Consider the following 18248-nt stretch of genomic DNA (forward strand, 5'->3'; position numbering starts at 1 on the left):
TCACAAGTTCAAGAAGAAATATTTCATCGTGAGTAAACCAAAAAGGCTTAATATTATTTAACCTGAGACGCGTAGAGATTTCCCGTAAAATTTAAATTGTAGATAAAGTTACGTCTATTATTGATGTTTTGTTCCCAAAGAGAGCCGTTGGTTAACTAGATGGCTCAGGATAGAGGTTGACTTTTTGGTCCTTATCCTTCAAGCCCGAACCCACCGTCCCTTAACCTAACCTAACCTTACTGTTTTGTTTTGTACTCAAATTCTCTGGATTTTCTCTTAGCATAAGGAATAAAAGTTTTCGTTTGCCCGTGAAAGCTACGTAGAATGATAACAGGTTAGAATAAGGTTTGATGCCATGTGTAACGGACTAAGTTCATTAATCATTATCATGTAGTTAATAAAAAATAACGGTTCAAATATATATATATAGATGAGAGAAAGAGAGAGAGAATACAAGCTAATCTTGCTGACTTACACACAACAGTACAATATATTTGAATCCTTAAAATTCCAAAGTTCTGAACTATTTTGAAAGCCTGAATAGACTGAACATTTACAATGACCTTTTATTCTTTAATTACATAATCAATTATCTGTATATATTTTTGTTCTGCTTTGTCCAGGTTTACTAATCAGCCTCAAAGTTCTGTCAGTTAGAGAAAGAGTGCTTTCAGATTTTACAAACCATCTTGAGTTAATTTTTTTTATTATCATCGGAAAAGCTATAGCCCTATTGACCGAGAATTATGAAATAAAATCTAACTGACCGGCCACTTTCTACGTGGTTAATGCTCATAATATTTATAACACCATGTCTCTAAGTATAAGTAGGACATAGTAAAGAAGTGGGATTAGACTGAGCTTTATTTGGTTAATACATTACTTACTAATCTTTATTCGCGTGTATACATATTTTCTCTGATAAATTAGGCAATATGCACTGGTGGGTATGGAGTGGGAATAGACCGATATGCGTACAGTACACTCCTGTCCTATTCATGCATTTTTATATATGTACACGAGAGAGAATTAAAAGAACATTAATATACATGTTTACTTTGCATATGTGTATGCAGACTGTACCGTGTTTAAGGTACCGGTACATTCATATCCCATATGTACTTTTTATTCATTTATCCGCATGGGTATAATGTGTCTTACTTAAACGTATTGCGTATGTGTAGTGTATCGAAAACCTAACTTTGTTTATCAAAATATCTAAAACGAAGCATTCGTCGGGGTGAGATATCAGTCCATAATATACGCGAATTGTTCTGGAAGAATCATATGTAGTCCGAAAGCTTCGTGTGGTAGAAGACAAGCTCAGCAGCCAGGAAGATGGTACTAAGGAAGAGTCCTGTTAAAAAGAAAAACAAAGGAATTACAGACTCCATTAGTACGAGTGAAGTAGTAAAAGGCTTACGTGAATTTCATAAGCTAAGATCAGGAGGATGCAGCAGCTACATTCATTGTGGAACAAAGCATCAAGGAATAGCAGTCTATTTAAGGCTTGGTGCTTGGAAGAAAAATCTTCGAAACTTGTAGGTGGGAGATCAAATTCTCGCTGTACTTGTTTATTTTTCAGTTTAATACAGTATATATATATATATATATATATATATATATATATATACAATATACTAAATATATATGGTATATATACTGTGTAATTATGTGTATATATATTTATAAACTAGTATAATACTTAAAAATTATATATATATATATTATATATATATATATATATATATATATATATATATATATGCTATTTCGTTACTAAATACACTCCTAAGTTTAAGGCTAGATCTCACTACTATAGGTGAATATCGAAACTAAAGTGGTGTAGGCATCTATGCAAAGAGGTTTTTAATGAAAAAGAATGGCGCCAGTTGCTAGAAAACAAAACAACCAGTAAATAATCTTTTGGGATAAGATACTGTTGAACAGCACTAGTACGTACGAATATACTCACAGGACATGATAAAAAATTGTAAATAATCTAAGGGATAGATAGAGCTTTCAGAACAGCCAGTAAAAAGCCCAATACGATAGAATAGGTCTAGGGGATTGTCACTGGCGGTAAAGCAGCCTTATTATTATATACACAAAGGATATAAGTATATAGGAAAAATAATATTAAAGGTTAGAATTGTACTCGCGGAAACAACCTATTCATTCCAGTGTAATAAAAGGTGCGTCCACGCGATCGAAGAATGTCCGAAACCTCATCTGGTACCACTGTTTGTTGCCAGATCTACTTCCATTGTTTCAACGCTTATGACGTCATCCTGCTTCACCTTTGATATGGTAACAATGTTTGTCCGTCGGACATTGTTCGACCGTTTGGATGCACCTTTACCATTTTCTGCGGACATACCTCCAATCCACAGTGCAAAAACACCAGCTAGATCCATAAAAGCCAGTATGGGGCTGGCAGGACCACTTTTCCCCAAAGTGCGCATACAGCTTGTGGCATTGGACGTGGAGTCGAGGACTCTCCTTATTACCAGGCCTGATTCACTCAGAGGAATCAACCTGTTTGATGATAGAGAAAATGAGATTTATTTTTCAATCATTCATCAGGGATTAATTTCTACTTCCCTTAACGTTGGAGACTTTTTGGGAAAGAAAATCGGATTTATTTTATGCATTCTTCAGGTTCAACTCAGCGGAAAGAAAAGCTGTAAATAATGTTTGTTATTCTAATATGAAAATGTGACATCATAGTTACGGGAGTAGGCCTGTATCATTTGCTCCAGCTTATCATGTAAAAAAAAAAAAAAAAAGTGCCAGAGAAGTACATTCCTGGTTATTTCTTTCCGTATCTATATGTAGCCTCAAATCCTCTCGATTTATTGTACCCATTGCAACCTTATTGCCAGGCCTTAACATAGTAGGAAACAAATTAATAATAAGGAAACGGTATGTAGATTATATTTTTGCCTTATTGGAAGCAGGTAACAAAGATTCTCTCCTACTATAGGTGCTTTGAATTCAAAGGACCCTTCCGTAAAATTCACACTGGAAAAGAGGCAAATCAACAACATCCTTCCCTTTTTAGATTAAAAAAAAAAAAATAAAGGGTTTCAGAACTGTGCACCGGAAAGCCGCACATAAGTAATCCTCGTAAAGCTTAAGGATTTTAAGAGATAGCTGAACAATACAATAAGATTTTCACACAAGAAAAGGGTCTCATTTCACTCTCACTATTATTAATGTTCGTCTCCATAGAACAATCCTAAGTGCAAAACAAAATACGAAGAGTGAAGAAACAAGGCCATCAGCAAGTGTACACGTTATTCCATCAAGTAACTAAACCTCACCATTTATTAAATTCCTCCGTGAGCTTACTCTTCTTCGGAAACGCGTAGGCAATGGACAGAGCGAATATAGGCCTCCGGGCGATGTGGAAGTTGCATTGTCCCGTCGTTGAGAAGTCGTCGTTTATTGCCTGTGGGAGAATAAATATTTTTATTAAAGACAAAGAAGTAAAATATAATTACATCTTTTTTCTACGTGAATTGAAGGAAGTCACGTAAACAATGACACTGTGGGCAACGATGTGGTATTTTGAACAGTGTTATGGTACTACGTACGGTTTCTCTTGGTACGGGAATGTCCATTAGTGTGACAAATTAATTTATTGAGCTAATGAATATTTTCCCTGTTGAATAACGGGCCTATTTTAAAACTGCCAATAAAATTCAGTGCAATGAGTAGTGCTAAGTGATACTTTTTTTATTGTCAGTAAATTTATTGAGAGCTATCTTAAGGAAATTTGTAATGCAAATAGCAGTCGCTGATTCCTTACGGCAATTGTTTATGTGATTGTTTTCCTTAGAGTTTCAGACATTTACCTTGTATGCGTAAGTTTTTGCAAATTATCAGTAAGAGGCATAAGAAACCTTTCGTATTAATTACGACCATTCTTTGTGTATATTACTCTGCCGGTGCAGCTTGTGACTTCACTACACAGTTGCGCATGTGTGGCGTTGCATAGTTGTTCTAAAGGTTTTTCGTGGATATTTATTACCGTTTCTTTGTTCCTTAAGCTTAGACATTACTATTCTTATAGGCCTATATGTTGCCGTAAAATGAGTTCAGATTTTTTGTATTTATAAATAACGTTCCTCGTTATAAAGTTACCGATACACCTAGACATTTTTCTTTCTGATTGTGTTTTATGTGCGTCTAACGATTTCATATTCAATTCTGTCTAAGGAACTGGTGTAACCAAGTATGAAGCCGTACCTTTAGGTGGAAACCAATATGAAATGTGTCAGAATCACACCACAAGCTATCAGGACAAAAACATATTTCATCACATGTTGAATGACTTACCGTTAGCCAACTCGAAGACGCATTCCATATCCGTTACAATGCTGTTATATTTTCCTCTTATGATCTCTTAGTATGGTGTAAACCATTTTGTTGTTGACTAAGTTGACCGATATTAATATTATATCGGTGACACGCTTGTGATAGCCTTTTATAACTTCATCTTTCAGTCGTAAGGACTTTTTTCTTCTTCTTCTTTGATCCCTCTGCATGCGCTTTGTGAAGAATCTTTTACACCGTCATATCAGAAGATATAGCAGACAACCTCTGCCAGTACCAGGTTGTCTGCCATGTCCTCTGAGATGAAGTTTCTATAAACAACCTGGTTTGCCACTATACGTAATTTTCTAGGATCCTAAATAAAAGGTGGTTCCCATTTCATTACGTTCCTCTTGGCTTGGTGAGACCATTTGCTTACTTTACACTAGGTAAGAGAATTTACCTACTTCTTGAAAGCTGAGAATTTTTCACTGTTCTACACTTAATTAGGTTTCCTTGCGTTCCAAATGAACCTTCATCACCTTCAGCATGATGAGAATGTTATCACTCATGTGGTGACAACCTCACCTTAACTTATACATGGTAAACACGGTCTTCCCCATTCGTTTGGGTGGAACACGGTCTAGATCTGGACCGTGGGGTGGAAGTTGTTCACTTACCTTCCGCATGGTGAGCATGTCACAAAGAACAGCCATGCGCTCTGACTTGACCCGGTCTCTTGCTTCGTAACACCCGTAAACCATGTAGCTTTTCTTGTCGTAGACATCTTTGTATAACCCTTCCGTGGCTTGCTGTGGAATGCAGAAATGTTTCAGATAAGAGTTATGCAATGCTGAAAGTTTTAAAATCCGAAGAAGTGCATTAGAATAGAAAAACAAGACGATATAAAATTCATTAAGATCGCTTATCGTCATGGGACGTAAAAAAAGGGAAGTATATTTTAGTTTTACCAGACCACTGAGCTGATTAACAGCTCTCCTAGGGCTGGCCCGAAGGATTAGATATTTTTACGTGGCTAGGAACCAATCGGTCACTTAGAAACGCGACCTACAGCTTATTGTGGAATCCGAACCATACTATATCGAGAAATGAATTTCTATCACCAGAAGTAAATAACTGATTCCGCGTTGGCCACGCCGGGATTCGAACTTCTGACGAGACGTCAATTGGTAGCCTTTTACATTTCTTTTGTTTTATCATGCTCATTTTAAAACTAGGCTAAAATGGTATAGTATTTTGGTGGCATGTATTAGTTTTAGATAAATCTACATTAGTTTGATCCATGAAGTGATAAACAGTTTTGTCAGTACACTCAACAGGCAAGGATATAATTTTACTCCACTTCTTAATGTAACTTAATCATCAGTAAAAACCTAGTTATTGTTGTTAGATATTAGTGTCTGTATTAGTAATATTTTAGGGAATATAAATAACTATTTAGGTCCATGCTAAATTTTGGAAGCAATGTGTTTGAGGGCTATGTAAGTCTAAGCAAAAAACAGATAATGTGTAACCCCCTGTTAGATTTATTTTCTGCTGCAATTAGATATGGCAAAGAAATCCTCAAATTCTAAGTCAACTGGGTCATTTTGGAGTCCCCAAATTCCAAGTAGGCTGGGTTGTAACCGAAATCACAGATTCAACTTAATATGGACTGTATTCACGTTCAAACGAAGAAGCAGCCCTAAGCAAAAATCAACTTACCTGCAGCAACTGATGAAGAGATGTTCCTTCCTCTATTGCCCAAGGGATCTTTCCGTAGGATACTAAGTCCTCCAAGGAATCCACTGGAATAGTCACCCTGGGTACAGCTAAAATGGATGTCAAGACCCCTACATAGGCTGCGTCTATGATGAAGGCAGCAATGAGCCAGGTGACCATGAAAACGCGTCCTGTATGAGTCGGTGGAATTACTGGGTAAGCTGGAAAGGAAAAACAGGAAGTGATTTCTCATTACATCAGGAACCTCTTTAAAATAAGTTTGGAAAATGAAATGGGATGAGCTTCTCTTTCATCAGGATAAGTGATAATAAACCTCTTTTCCTGTGTAACCATTTTTGGAGTTCCAATCTGTGTAAACTCATCTTGATAGAGTTTGCTTTTGAATCTGCCAAGTCTGTTTTAAAAATTTCTTTTATTCAGTTATCATTACTGCTGATGCTCTCATTATCGATAGTAAACTATTTTTATCTTTTATTAGAGAAAATATACAATATTTTACAGTTTTAACAGTATTTCATTCAGAATTTTCTAAATTTAAGAGAAGGACTGAGGCAGTCTCAATTGTGATTCGTTGTTAACAAGACATCCCGGGAACTGGAGAACAGAATTTGATGCAACATTGCAGGTACAATTGTATCGTCTCCTGAGATTATGTATTAACTTTTGGAATATTTGGATCAGGGTTGACAATATGCCACCAAGAAACCACCTTGCTCATCATTTTGATTTGATTCGACTTATGAAATTTAGGCTCGTCAAGCCAACCAACCACTGGGGCACTTTTTGCCATTCAGTTTTTAGGACGGTGAAAAGAAGGGGATGGAGTAGTTGAACAGCAAGATAAAGAGATTTAGGAAATAAAGGAGATGAAGTACGAGGTCTGAAGAAGCTATAATTAGAGAGGCTGTACAGCAAGATTGAAGAAAGGACACTGGAATGGAGGTCAAATGAAAGGTTAACAAGAGTGTTCAGCTAGGGGCCGAAGGGACGTTGCAAACACCCTTTAGCAAAGTCTACACTGTACCATCATTAGTGACGACCTTGCACATCATAACAAATAGTAGATTTTGGTGTTTTAAATGCTTCAAAACTTAATAAAAAAATTTTGTCAAGTGCATTTCCTAATGTTCGTGTATCATAGATCCATACATTCATTTTCCAAGGTTAATTAGTTCAAGTAAGCGACTTTGCCAAAAGTATGCGCTAGACCTGGTGTCTCTTTTCCTTTAAATTAAATCGTGATCTGCAAGGAGTTTGCTTACGTTCATTGAGTAACTGAGCGATGATCCAGACAGGGTTAAAGCCAGATTCGTATTTGGGCAGCAGACTCTGTAGTTCCCCAGAGCAGTATCGCGTTGGTGGTGAGAGGAGGTGGTTCATCACTAGGCCTAAGATGGCGCTTAGTCCCAAGACCACTGCTAGGGCAAGCCAAGTCTAGAATATACATTTGACTTGTTTATTTGCTTGTACATACATACATGAATTTTTACATAGGCGTATCCTTGCTATAAAAAAAGCTATTACACTTTTCTAAATAGTTTTGGTTACACGGTCTATCTGAGTATGTTATAATATACTTTTATTATCATTATTATTATTATTCAGTAGGTGAAACCTATTCATATGAAACAGACCCACAGGGGCTATTGGCTTGAAATTCAGGCTTTCAAAGAACATTGTGTTCATTAAGAAGTAAAAGGAAGTAAATGGAAATACGGAAAGAAGAGTTCTCCCTTATTAAAAAAAGTAAATAAATAAATAAAGATGTATTAAAATGATTAAGAAGTAAAGGGAAGTAAATGGAAATACAGAAAGGAGAGTTCTCACTTATTAAAAAAAAGTAAATTAATAAATAAAGATGTATTAAAATGCAAGAAGAATGGCGTTAGGGTAGTAATGCATTGCATTTTCGCTTGAACTTCTGAAGTTCCAACTCCACAACATCCTCTGGGAGGCTGAAGTTCCACAGTTCAATGATGTGAGGAATAAAGGGCCTCTGAAACAGAACTTTGCCAGCGAGACACATTTACTGCATATTGGTGCTGCAGTTGTAGCAAATCTGATTGCTCTCGGCAGATAAGGCGATCAAGGATCAGTTGTGAATGGAAAAGTTCAGTTGATATTCAACTTATGAAAAAGTGACAAACGAGACCATCCGTCGATGGTCCAAGTCATAACTGCTACATTCAGGAAACAAACTGGCCACCACGAACTACTCTATATTAAGGATAAATCTCTTGAAGGAACAGACATCTACACTGGAGAACAGTATTCTAATAAAGGGAGTACAAATGACCTAAAACAGGTTGCAATGATTTTATAACTTACAAATACATGAGGTCATACGAACAATGTCTAACTTTCGTGCAGCAATTGTTGCACGTTTCTCAAAAGTTAGATTCAAGTATTTACAATATTTACAAAAATTCTATTGAGAGATCATGATTGCGCCTTATTTCCATAACTAGTATCAACACTTAGACAAAAGTTTGTTTTCGTTTTACTCAACCTCGGCAGACAAAGGCCTGGTGAAGTTTGCGAGGTCCTTCTCCTGCCTCGGTCTAGGCAGGAATATCCCGTTGTGGTCGAAGTAGAGGATGCTAGAGTAGTCTACGGCCAGACTTCGTACCCACGACACCACGAAGGGTCCCAGAGCCATGTCCGATTTCTGTTTCGAGGGAAAAACATTATTAGATTCAAGGAATTAACGAGAAATATATTTTCTTTCATAATGCTTACCGGGTCATAATTGTGTGACTTAATATTTTTTTTGGGGGGGTGGCTGGCAAAAGAGACACGTGTTAAATTAAAAACACCGACATTTAATTTATCAGATGAAAGACTCGTGTGTGTGTGTGTGTGTAACCCGCATATGATAGCGTTGTAAAGTCAAATGGAATTCTTTAAAAAACATGTTGTGCAATAGGATAGGAGACATGTGGTATTATTATGAAACAACACCTGATAGTGAACACTTGGTGCAAATGAATCGCAAATTGTGTGGTGTTATTATGAACGCGTGTTATTGTTATAAGCGAACACTTTTGTGCTGGAGAGCCGTAACTGACATAGGCACCTCTGGTTTACTATCCCGCCCTTCTGCGGTCTATGGTGGTCTTAGTCTAATCCATGTCTGATACGTGGAGGTTGAATGGTCTGATACATCGTTAACAGATAATTTAGTCTGGAAAATTTTGGTGATTATTTAATTGGTTTTGGGAAGCATGAAAGAAATGTACGCCAGCGTTTATAGATATTTTTAAGAGTCGAATCAGCAGTAAGTAGCTAATTGAAGTATAACTTTCCCGCACTAAGTGACGACATTTTAACAGCCATTCGTGATTTCAGTATTGCCACGAAATAGCGCCAATGGACATAGCACGCTTTCATGCATGTTTATAGTTTTAAATCCTTTAACAGTTATTATCGATGCAAACCTTAGGAAAAAATCGTGAGGTAAAAAAAATGAGTACCGTTTAAAGTTAGTCTAATGTCGACACCGCTAGTCTCACAAGCCAGACCGTCCAAGATTAGAATTGACGCCATGTGCATATATTATATATATTATATATATATATATATAATATAGTTATAATGTTATATTATATGTAGTATATATAAATATAATATATAAGTATATATATAGAATATAATTCTATTATATAGATATATATATTATTATAATATATATATATATATATATATATCTATATATATATATAATAATAATGTATATAATATTGTATGTATATATAAATAAATTATCTATTATTATATATATAATATATATAATCTATATAAATAAATATATATATATATCTAATGTAAATAAATCTCCTGTTAAAACAGGATACGCCTCACTTCTTGATAAGGGTAGAATTAGTCCACCGAATAATAGTCTTAGCTTTAAACCAGTGTGTTTTAATGGGCCTTTTAATACCTTTTATATATATATATATATATATATATATATATATATATATATAGTGTGTGTGTGTGTGTGTGTGTGTGTGTGTGTGTGTAATTTCCCCTATAAAATGTTATAGACCGTGATTAACATCTCTCTCTTTCAAATGATTAAGTTTGTCACTTTGCTGGTGAAAGTTTATTCCAGAGTTAAGGTGAGATATTTTCAAGTTTGTCACTACTGCATATAATGTATTTATACATGACATGTATTTCCAGAAAGTAGTTAAATAGTTCTGTTGCATTATAGGTGGCAATTCTGTAAGAAATGAACCTTGCCTTCTTATAATTATATTTGACTGTGTCATTGTTTGAATGTATACTGCATGCTTGCGCTAATAATTAGGCCTGTGTGAACAAAACTTCTACATTAAAAAAAAAATATAGCACATGCATCATTATTTGTGCATGTAGGCCTATATTTTCCGTAAGAAAATTAAACAACCTGAAAGCTCCCAAATACCACACGTCTTTGTTTGCGTGTAAAATAATTTTTAATTTTAAGAAATAAATGTCACATCATAACGTCAATAAACGTAATTTTCCTTGGCTGTGAGTTATACTAGATCCTGGCAGAGAAACCAGTGGTTCGTGCCCAGTACACAAGTTCCCGAGATGTACGTATACTACGTAGTATTGCACCAGCCCCGGTTTTTTTCTCATGCCCCTAGGTTAGGTTATGTTGGGTTAGTTCAAAGAAGTATCAAGCAGGTAATTTGAGTGTAGGAAGCATAATGAGATTGTATTCAAGAAAATTCTATGCTAGCTTTTTTCAGGGAAGGTCTCGTAACTCGGTTACAGCTCGGGAATATGCGTCCAGTAGTACTACATCTATTGAGAAGAGAGTCATTAAACATACCCCATACACGTTCATCCCGATGAGTCCGGTCCAAGTGCCGTTTTGCAACAGCCGGCCCCATTCGTCATTTCCGGCCGTGACGTAGGTATACCTGTCGAAAGTAATAGGGGAATTACCTGAATAGTACGTATTTTATTGTCAATTCGTATCACAAAATTGTATTTATTATGATTGATGCAGTTTTTAAATAAACCATTATAAACTAGTTATTAAGACTGATGCAGTCTTTAAATATTATAAACCTTTATAAATTGTAGTTATTATGGTTAATGTAGTCTTTAAAAACTGTTATAAAGCATTATGGCGTAATCCACAAGAATGTGGTTAATTTGAATTAAGTAACAATAATAGTATTTGGGCACAGTTTTCCGTGTCGAAAATGATGACAAAGGTTGTAGGTCCACATGTGAGTTTATGTTCTTTAATGTATATTAAAAGCTTTTGAACCTAGCACAAGGTTCGAAAGCTTTTAATGTACATTAAAGACCATAAACTCACATGCTATATCATTGTGGACCTGCAACCAATAATACTAGTATGGATAGTCAATATGGATTTTATCTTCAGAACGTATCATCAAACTTTAGTTATTATTGTTAATGTAGTTTTTAAATACTTCATATAAACCATGCTGTCGTGGTTCACAAGAATGTGTGTAGTTAGCTTTGATAAGATAATTATTACAATATATTCGTGAAAAAAGTACTTTAGACTCTCAGACGCTTAAGAAGACATGTAAAAAAGACTAACGTGAGGAAAAGAAGGGAAAGAAGATACAAGATGTCGAGATATTAGGAAGAAGAGTAAAAGAAGAATGGAAAGCAAGAGAAGAGAAAGTAGAGAAGAAACAGAAGAAAGTACAGAAGACAAAAGTAACGAACACTCGAAGAAGTGTGACGGGAAAAATCCAGGAAAAATAGTGAACCCCAAGGGTAAATTTTAACCCGTTATGTAGTATCCATTCTCCACCTTTGCGGCGTGATTAGTACAAGCCCCGTTGGGTCTTTTTTGTTTGAACTCTGTACGTATCCACCTTTGCGATTTGTTTAGTAATACAAACCCTTTGGGGCTTTATTGTTTTAACTCGGTTTGTATCCACCTTTGCGGCGTGTTTAATACAAGCCCGTCGGGGATTACCGTAAAAACATAAACAAAAGTAAATATCAAGAAATATTGTGAATTTTTCCTGTAACTTTATTACCGGCCACCAAAAATTAATGTGACGTTTTTCCTAGCCAAAACTGTGACTATTTCCGACCACCAACAAGAGGACAGACGAAGAGAGAATAGAGAATAAGAAAAAAAAAAAAAATGAACGAAACGCAAGAAATGAATCGTGTTCATTAACTTACGTGTAATTCATCTTCTGAACGACGATCTTGAATATTTCGACGGCGATTCCCGTGGCCTCCACGGAGCCATTGGCTCCGAAGGCGAGCTCACACCAGGGAGGCCAAGAACCAACGGCAACGCGGAGGTGGTTTGCAGACTGAGCCATCTAGTACTATAGTTGTCGGGCAAGACGCAGCTGGTGTATATATTTATTCTGTGCTGGTTTTGGATTATGGAAGGCGTAAGTTTGGGCTTGTTATTGCTCTTCTAATATGATTCAAACTATTTGATTCAAAATATTTCATTGTTAAGTAAATCTTTGCTTGCAGATTATTATCTCAGAAAATGTTTATTTTCGTCCAATTGTCAGAATTTCTACTCTAATATATTCATGTTTTTCAGTCTAGGAAGGATAACTCAATATTCCTTTTAATAATGTGAGGAGTGACAACATTTTCGTATATGTATATACGTGTATATATATGTATATATATATATATATATATATATATATATATATATATATATATATATATATATATAAGATGTTTATCCTTGTTAAGAAACCCCCTCATATTTGGGGAAATGGTTTGTTATTTTATTTATTTTTGTTTGTTTATTCAGTTATTTATTTGGTGATGCATCATTATCTAGTCGTTATTTATTTTTTTTATTTTTTTTGGTGGGGGCGGGGAATGCTCGAAACTACCACATGAAACCTTTGCGCTTAACCTTACCTTACCGATTGCAAGGTATATTCCATTCAAATTTTGTTTCGTAATTTGCGAATGATTATTGAAGCCTGTCTGCCTTTGCTTACGTTCAAGGAGAAAGGGAGAAAAATTAAAGGGAGAGTTGTGGGGTTGAACCCAAAGAAAGGGATTGACACTCCCTACATAGAAAAAAGAAGAATTATAGGTCTAATAACACGAGAGTAGTAAAGAACTCTAGCTTCTGGTTTCCACCAGTACGGACTTCGGAGCACATCTGGCAACTTATTTGCCCTCTGATGTGTCTCGGTGGTCCACTTCACTAGGACTTGACTACTACCATCATTGGGAATCGGTACAGTGCTTCTCTTTTCTTTACCCGTAGCAATATACCAATACCTTAAAAATTAGTATATGAAATACGGAATTAAATGGCTTTCGTGTTGACCCTTGCTACACGGAAATTTATACCTGCGATAGCAAGTGAGTATAGAGCGTAGCGGTCACAATGTGTGAACCAGTTTCAGTCAAAATATTTAGGTTGATTTGTGTATATTTATATTTTTTTATTGTGTTGATACCGTTGTTCGCTCTTTCTTTTTAATTTTATTTGGTTGGTTTTCTGATGTTCTTCAGTTTTTATATGAATTTGACACTTTAGCAGTGAAAATATTATGTTACCCTAACGAAATTTTGACTGACAGAATTACGTAATTGCACGACCTAATGTAATTTCTGTATAAGTTTCTCATACGGGTCAATTTATTGTTTTAAGTTTTTAAAGTACAGAATACAAAGTGTGATCAATTTCATAAAAATGTATCGAAAGATCGAAATCCACTGTAAAGCTGATAAAAGTACAATATTTCCCCTTTTTTTCAAATTGAGGTTGTATCACGAAATGTTAACAGTAAGTCATTACTATCTACAATGTCAAAATATTCCTAAAATATACTGAAGTCTTTCATAAAAATCTCTCATCAAAAGATCAACCCAAAGTTTCAATGTAAAACTGACAAAGATAGAAAACATTCCTCGCTCCTCCTTACCAGCAATCCGATCTGCAGTCAGAGATCCAGTCGACAGTGACTGAATTGCAGGAGAGGAGAGCTAGAAGAAGAAAGCTTTCTGCTCAGCAGTGGTGAACAACCTGGGAGATTCTGATTGGCTGAATAAGCTTTTAAGGAGGGGCGTTGATATTGCATTGCCCTTCAGATAGATACCCGGACTAATGGTGACTCATTCCAATAAGAATTTATTGCTTAGGAACTTAAGTAGGCAATAACGTTACAGAATCAGCAGGAAGTTGTAGCTGTATATAGGCCTAACTGAATTCGAGCTCTTACAGTAACTCTCTAGCTACGTAACTTAGTCTCAAACATTTTTTTTATTTCATTGTCTTGGTTAATTCTGGTTTTTCGAAAGGAATACCTATGGAAAGCCCAGGAAGAACTGTAGGCATTGCAGTTATTAATCAGTAATCATTAGCTGCAAATTTTTCTTTGGACGAAAATAAACTACGACATTAAGGAAGAGAGAGAACCAGCTTACAAGTTTAGTACATTCGTAAAAAAGGTTTCAGGAAATATTTTCAATTCACTTCCATGTGCATTGCTCTCCTAAACCAAACACTAAAGTTTAGATGTCTCATTGCAAACAGAGAAAGAAACCAGTCACAATTCTGACTGGCAACTCGTCATGGCATTTCTGTTAATGACTGGCTAAGCATCTCGCTCACTTTACACAGTCTGAAATCGATAGACTATTCATCCAGATGAAACCCTCATTTGACAGGCGAGTATTTCGACTGTCAGTTATCGTAACAGTTGCAGTGACGCCACCTCATTTCAGATGGAGCCTGCTTGTCGTCCGTCAGTTTATTTTTAGAAGGTTTACATTTTCGTCTACGGAACGAAATGGACGGGACTGACAGGATGACAGCTCCCCTTCCGTCACAGGGGCTGACTTGACTCTGGTGTTCGGATTAAAAGGGAAAAAAAAATGTTCATTTGTAAAACCAACGACGGATGTCGACTTGAAAACCTTACATCGACACTCGCTTGTAAATATAATTTTCCAGTTGTGATGATACACACACACACACACATACACACACACACACACACACACACACACACACACACACATATATATATATATATATATTATATATATATGTGTGTGTATATATATATATATATACACATTATATTTGTGTGAGTGTGTAAAATCTAATGGTCACTTTTTACCAGCTTCATATATATGTAATTGTAATAGCCACAATGTCTTCTTAACTTCTCGAATTCTTCGCCCTGTTTTGGATACCCCGTTGTGATTATGGGACCCGGCTTTATTTCCCGCTACCAGACATCATAATTTGTTCATATTTCTGGCATTTGGATCTTAAGGCTTTGTAGTAACAAGCGTATCCAAAAAGTGCGAAGAATTCGAGAGGGAGGGCATTGTGCTATTACAATTATATATATATATATATATATATATATATATATATATATATAATATATATATATGCGCATACATAATAGATATACTTAATAGTAACAGCAATATTATCAGTATTAATATAGCCATAATTGTTATTAAGGCAAGTACGCACGGAAAAAAAGGAGTAACTTTTGTTTTTTTACTAAAACTGTGATAACCTCATCTTTTGATAGGTAGATCTGTTTCCGCCTTCGGCACTAATGTCTCTCTCTCTCTCTCTCTCTCTCTCTCTCTGGATGACGCCTTCTCCTTCGACCACCCTACCACTTCAATACGCCCAGTAGGTGAGCTACCCACTTGATCTCCCTAGACCTATCTCAGCGACCTTTCCAGTGAGTGAGGATTCCAGTCACCAACCACTCCTTTATCAAATTCCAAGCCATTAACCTCCTTTTATCTGGATATTATGACTCCAAAGAAATAGATTATGGTGCAGATTACAGCCCATCTTGTATTATGGAGAATAAACCTCATTATCTTCTGTGTGTAAGTGAGAGAGAGAAACGGTAAAGCGTCTTTTAAAAAAGGGTTGCACAATTTACAGTTATTTAGTACTTTATCCCCTTCATCTCGGCATTTTCTTAGCGAGGGAGAATGTGGTAACGTTACTGTGGGAATCACATTGTACGTTGGTCTATGCATTTTATGTTGGTCTACGCATTACTGTTGGTCAATGCACTGTATGTTGGCCTGTGCATTACATGTTATTCTGTGCCGGTTAGTATTTATTAACTGTACTATCGAGGCTATTTAATGTCTTGAATCTTCTTTTTTTCTTCATTCAGCGTTGAGCTGTGTAGGTTCACTTTGAAATTCTTGTGGTTTTATTTGTAAGTAGTACTGGTCCAAAACCCCTGATAAAACAGGAGGATTGAGCACTGTAATAACGATTTGATTCTTTAAAAAAGACAACAAATCAATCGGTTGTACAGAAACTTTAAGATGAATTTTAGAGTCTAGTGCAATGCTGTAATTTGTCTCAATAAGGCTATAGCTACGACCTAATATGAACTACTCCGCCTAAATATTTTTTTTTTAAAGAAATTTATTCATTTCACTAGTTCTAGTGTTTATCCATTGGAGTTTATTTTAACATTCTTCATTTTAACTTCATCTTCATCCAGTCATTAAAGTTTGAAAGCTTTAGCTTATATTCTTCGTTAATGGCTGTTTTTCAAGCGATACGTCTGAATCTTGGAGAAATTTAAGCCCTATCCATCCCAAGAAGATATATAAAAATTAACATCAGTCAAAGCACACTTATAAATAAACAGCGTGATTCGTCTAAACCACCCCCACCCCCATCCCCTAGGGCCATGAATGCATGAAAAGGTCGCCTAGCACAGCTAAGCTGGGAGAGACATATTCTACTCTTCCTACGAGATTCTCCATGGTATATTTATAGACTGGATTCAGTAGAGTTACTAATCACCCGGCCGTCCAAGAGACTATATGGCTGACGATACTTTTGTCGTTTACTTTGGTAAAGAGCATTAGACATTCCTTAAGTAAATGGCAAGAAAGGTGGACTTCTCTTGCCAATAATAATGAGTATAAAATTATTAGGAAAAATATACTGCCGTAGGCTTCATCATTCCAGTTTGACAGACAACCAGAGGTTATATTAATGAGATTAAGGTTTGGGCACACTCATTTAACCCATCAGTTTATTTTAGAAGGGAGCAGCCCACCAGTGTGTCTTTACTGTGACAAGATACAACAGTGGAGCACATTCTGATGGTTTGCTCCAGATATTTTAACCCAAGGGAAAGATATTTCCAGGTAAATCCCTCTTGAATATTTTAGGAGATGAAGCAACAATTTCTGCACATATCTTTTTAAAGTATACAAATTTTTAATAACATTTAGTTTTTTCTTTATATATCACATCATACAGGTTTTTAGAGACATGAAACTATTTTTAATATTACACCATTCATTAAAGTTCATATCTTTATTTATTGGTCACATCTCATTTTATTTAGTAATAATTTTTTTCACTAATTCATTAATTAATTTACCATAATTCAATTTATTTGCCCTTTATTATTGGTGCTGAATGGGCTTCTTGGGCCCAGCGCCTAGGCTTTTGCCCTAAATATCATACATCCATCCATAAAACGTCATATGAACTGCCTATGTAGCTGTTTAAATGTAAATAAATGTCATTGTATTGCACAAACATGCATATTTTCATTAATATTGCAGCATGTGTATTTAAAGAGCAACAGTATTTTGGCTGTAAATGCTTTTAGGCCAATTCAGTATGGGTGGTGGTGAGACTGGCCCTGTCATGCATTCAAATATTATGTTCCACACAAAAGTACAGTAAAGTAATGTTTATCTGTCCCCGTGGGTGTTTGGAGCGCTGCACACCTTACCCCAAATGTTAACAAACATGGCATCCTGTTATAATCCAGTGGGAAGCCTGGAAGTGATGCAGCTTGGTATATACTACTGGCTTTGTTAATAAGATTGCAACTACCAGAATGTTGCCAACTTGCAAGGAACCATTACTAAGGTGGATAGATACGATATTTAGGGCAAAAACCAAGAACTGGGGCCAAGAAGGCCATTCTTTGCTGAAGAGTAATTAAATTATATTATAGTTAATAAATTAGTGAAAGAAATGCTTAGTAAAGAAAATGAGGCTATGTGACCAATAAAATTAAAGATAAAAAAAACATTTGAGAGGGATTTACCCTGGAAATATCTTTCTCTTTATAATATCGGGGACAAACCATCAGAATGTGGTTCACTGTTAGTATCTCGTCACAGAAAGCACACACTGGAAGGATGCTTCCTTCTAAAAT

The 18248-nt window shown here is 35.7% G+C and overlaps 1 protein-coding gene across 1 annotated transcript; it reads right to left on the reverse strand.

Annotated features, from left to right (window-relative positions):
• Positions 1-904: 904 nt before the first annotated feature.
• On the reverse strand, positions 905-14116 carry LOC135203774 (glutamate receptor-like). The gene is made up of 10 exons (XM_064233745.1): positions 13980-14116; positions 12241-12439; positions 10889-10979; positions 8573-8731; positions 7326-7497; positions 6046-6263; positions 5001-5132; positions 3327-3454; positions 2381-2538; positions 905-1357 (listed from the first exon to the last, which is right to left on the reverse strand). The coding sequence occupies exons 2-10, from the start codon at positions 12384-12386 to the stop codon at positions 1284-1286; spliced, it is 1278 nt and encodes a 425-aa protein (XP_064089815.1). The 5' UTR covers positions 12387-12439; positions 13980-14116; the 3' UTR covers positions 905-1283.
• Positions 14117-18248: the final 4132 nt, after the last annotated feature.

The sequence above is a fragment of the Macrobrachium nipponense genome, chromosome 24 (assembly GCF_015104395.2).
Source record: "Macrobrachium nipponense isolate FS-2020 chromosome 24, ASM1510439v2, whole genome shotgun sequence".
Lineage (NCBI taxonomy): Eukaryota > Metazoa > Arthropoda > Malacostraca > Decapoda > Palaemonidae > Macrobrachium > Macrobrachium nipponense.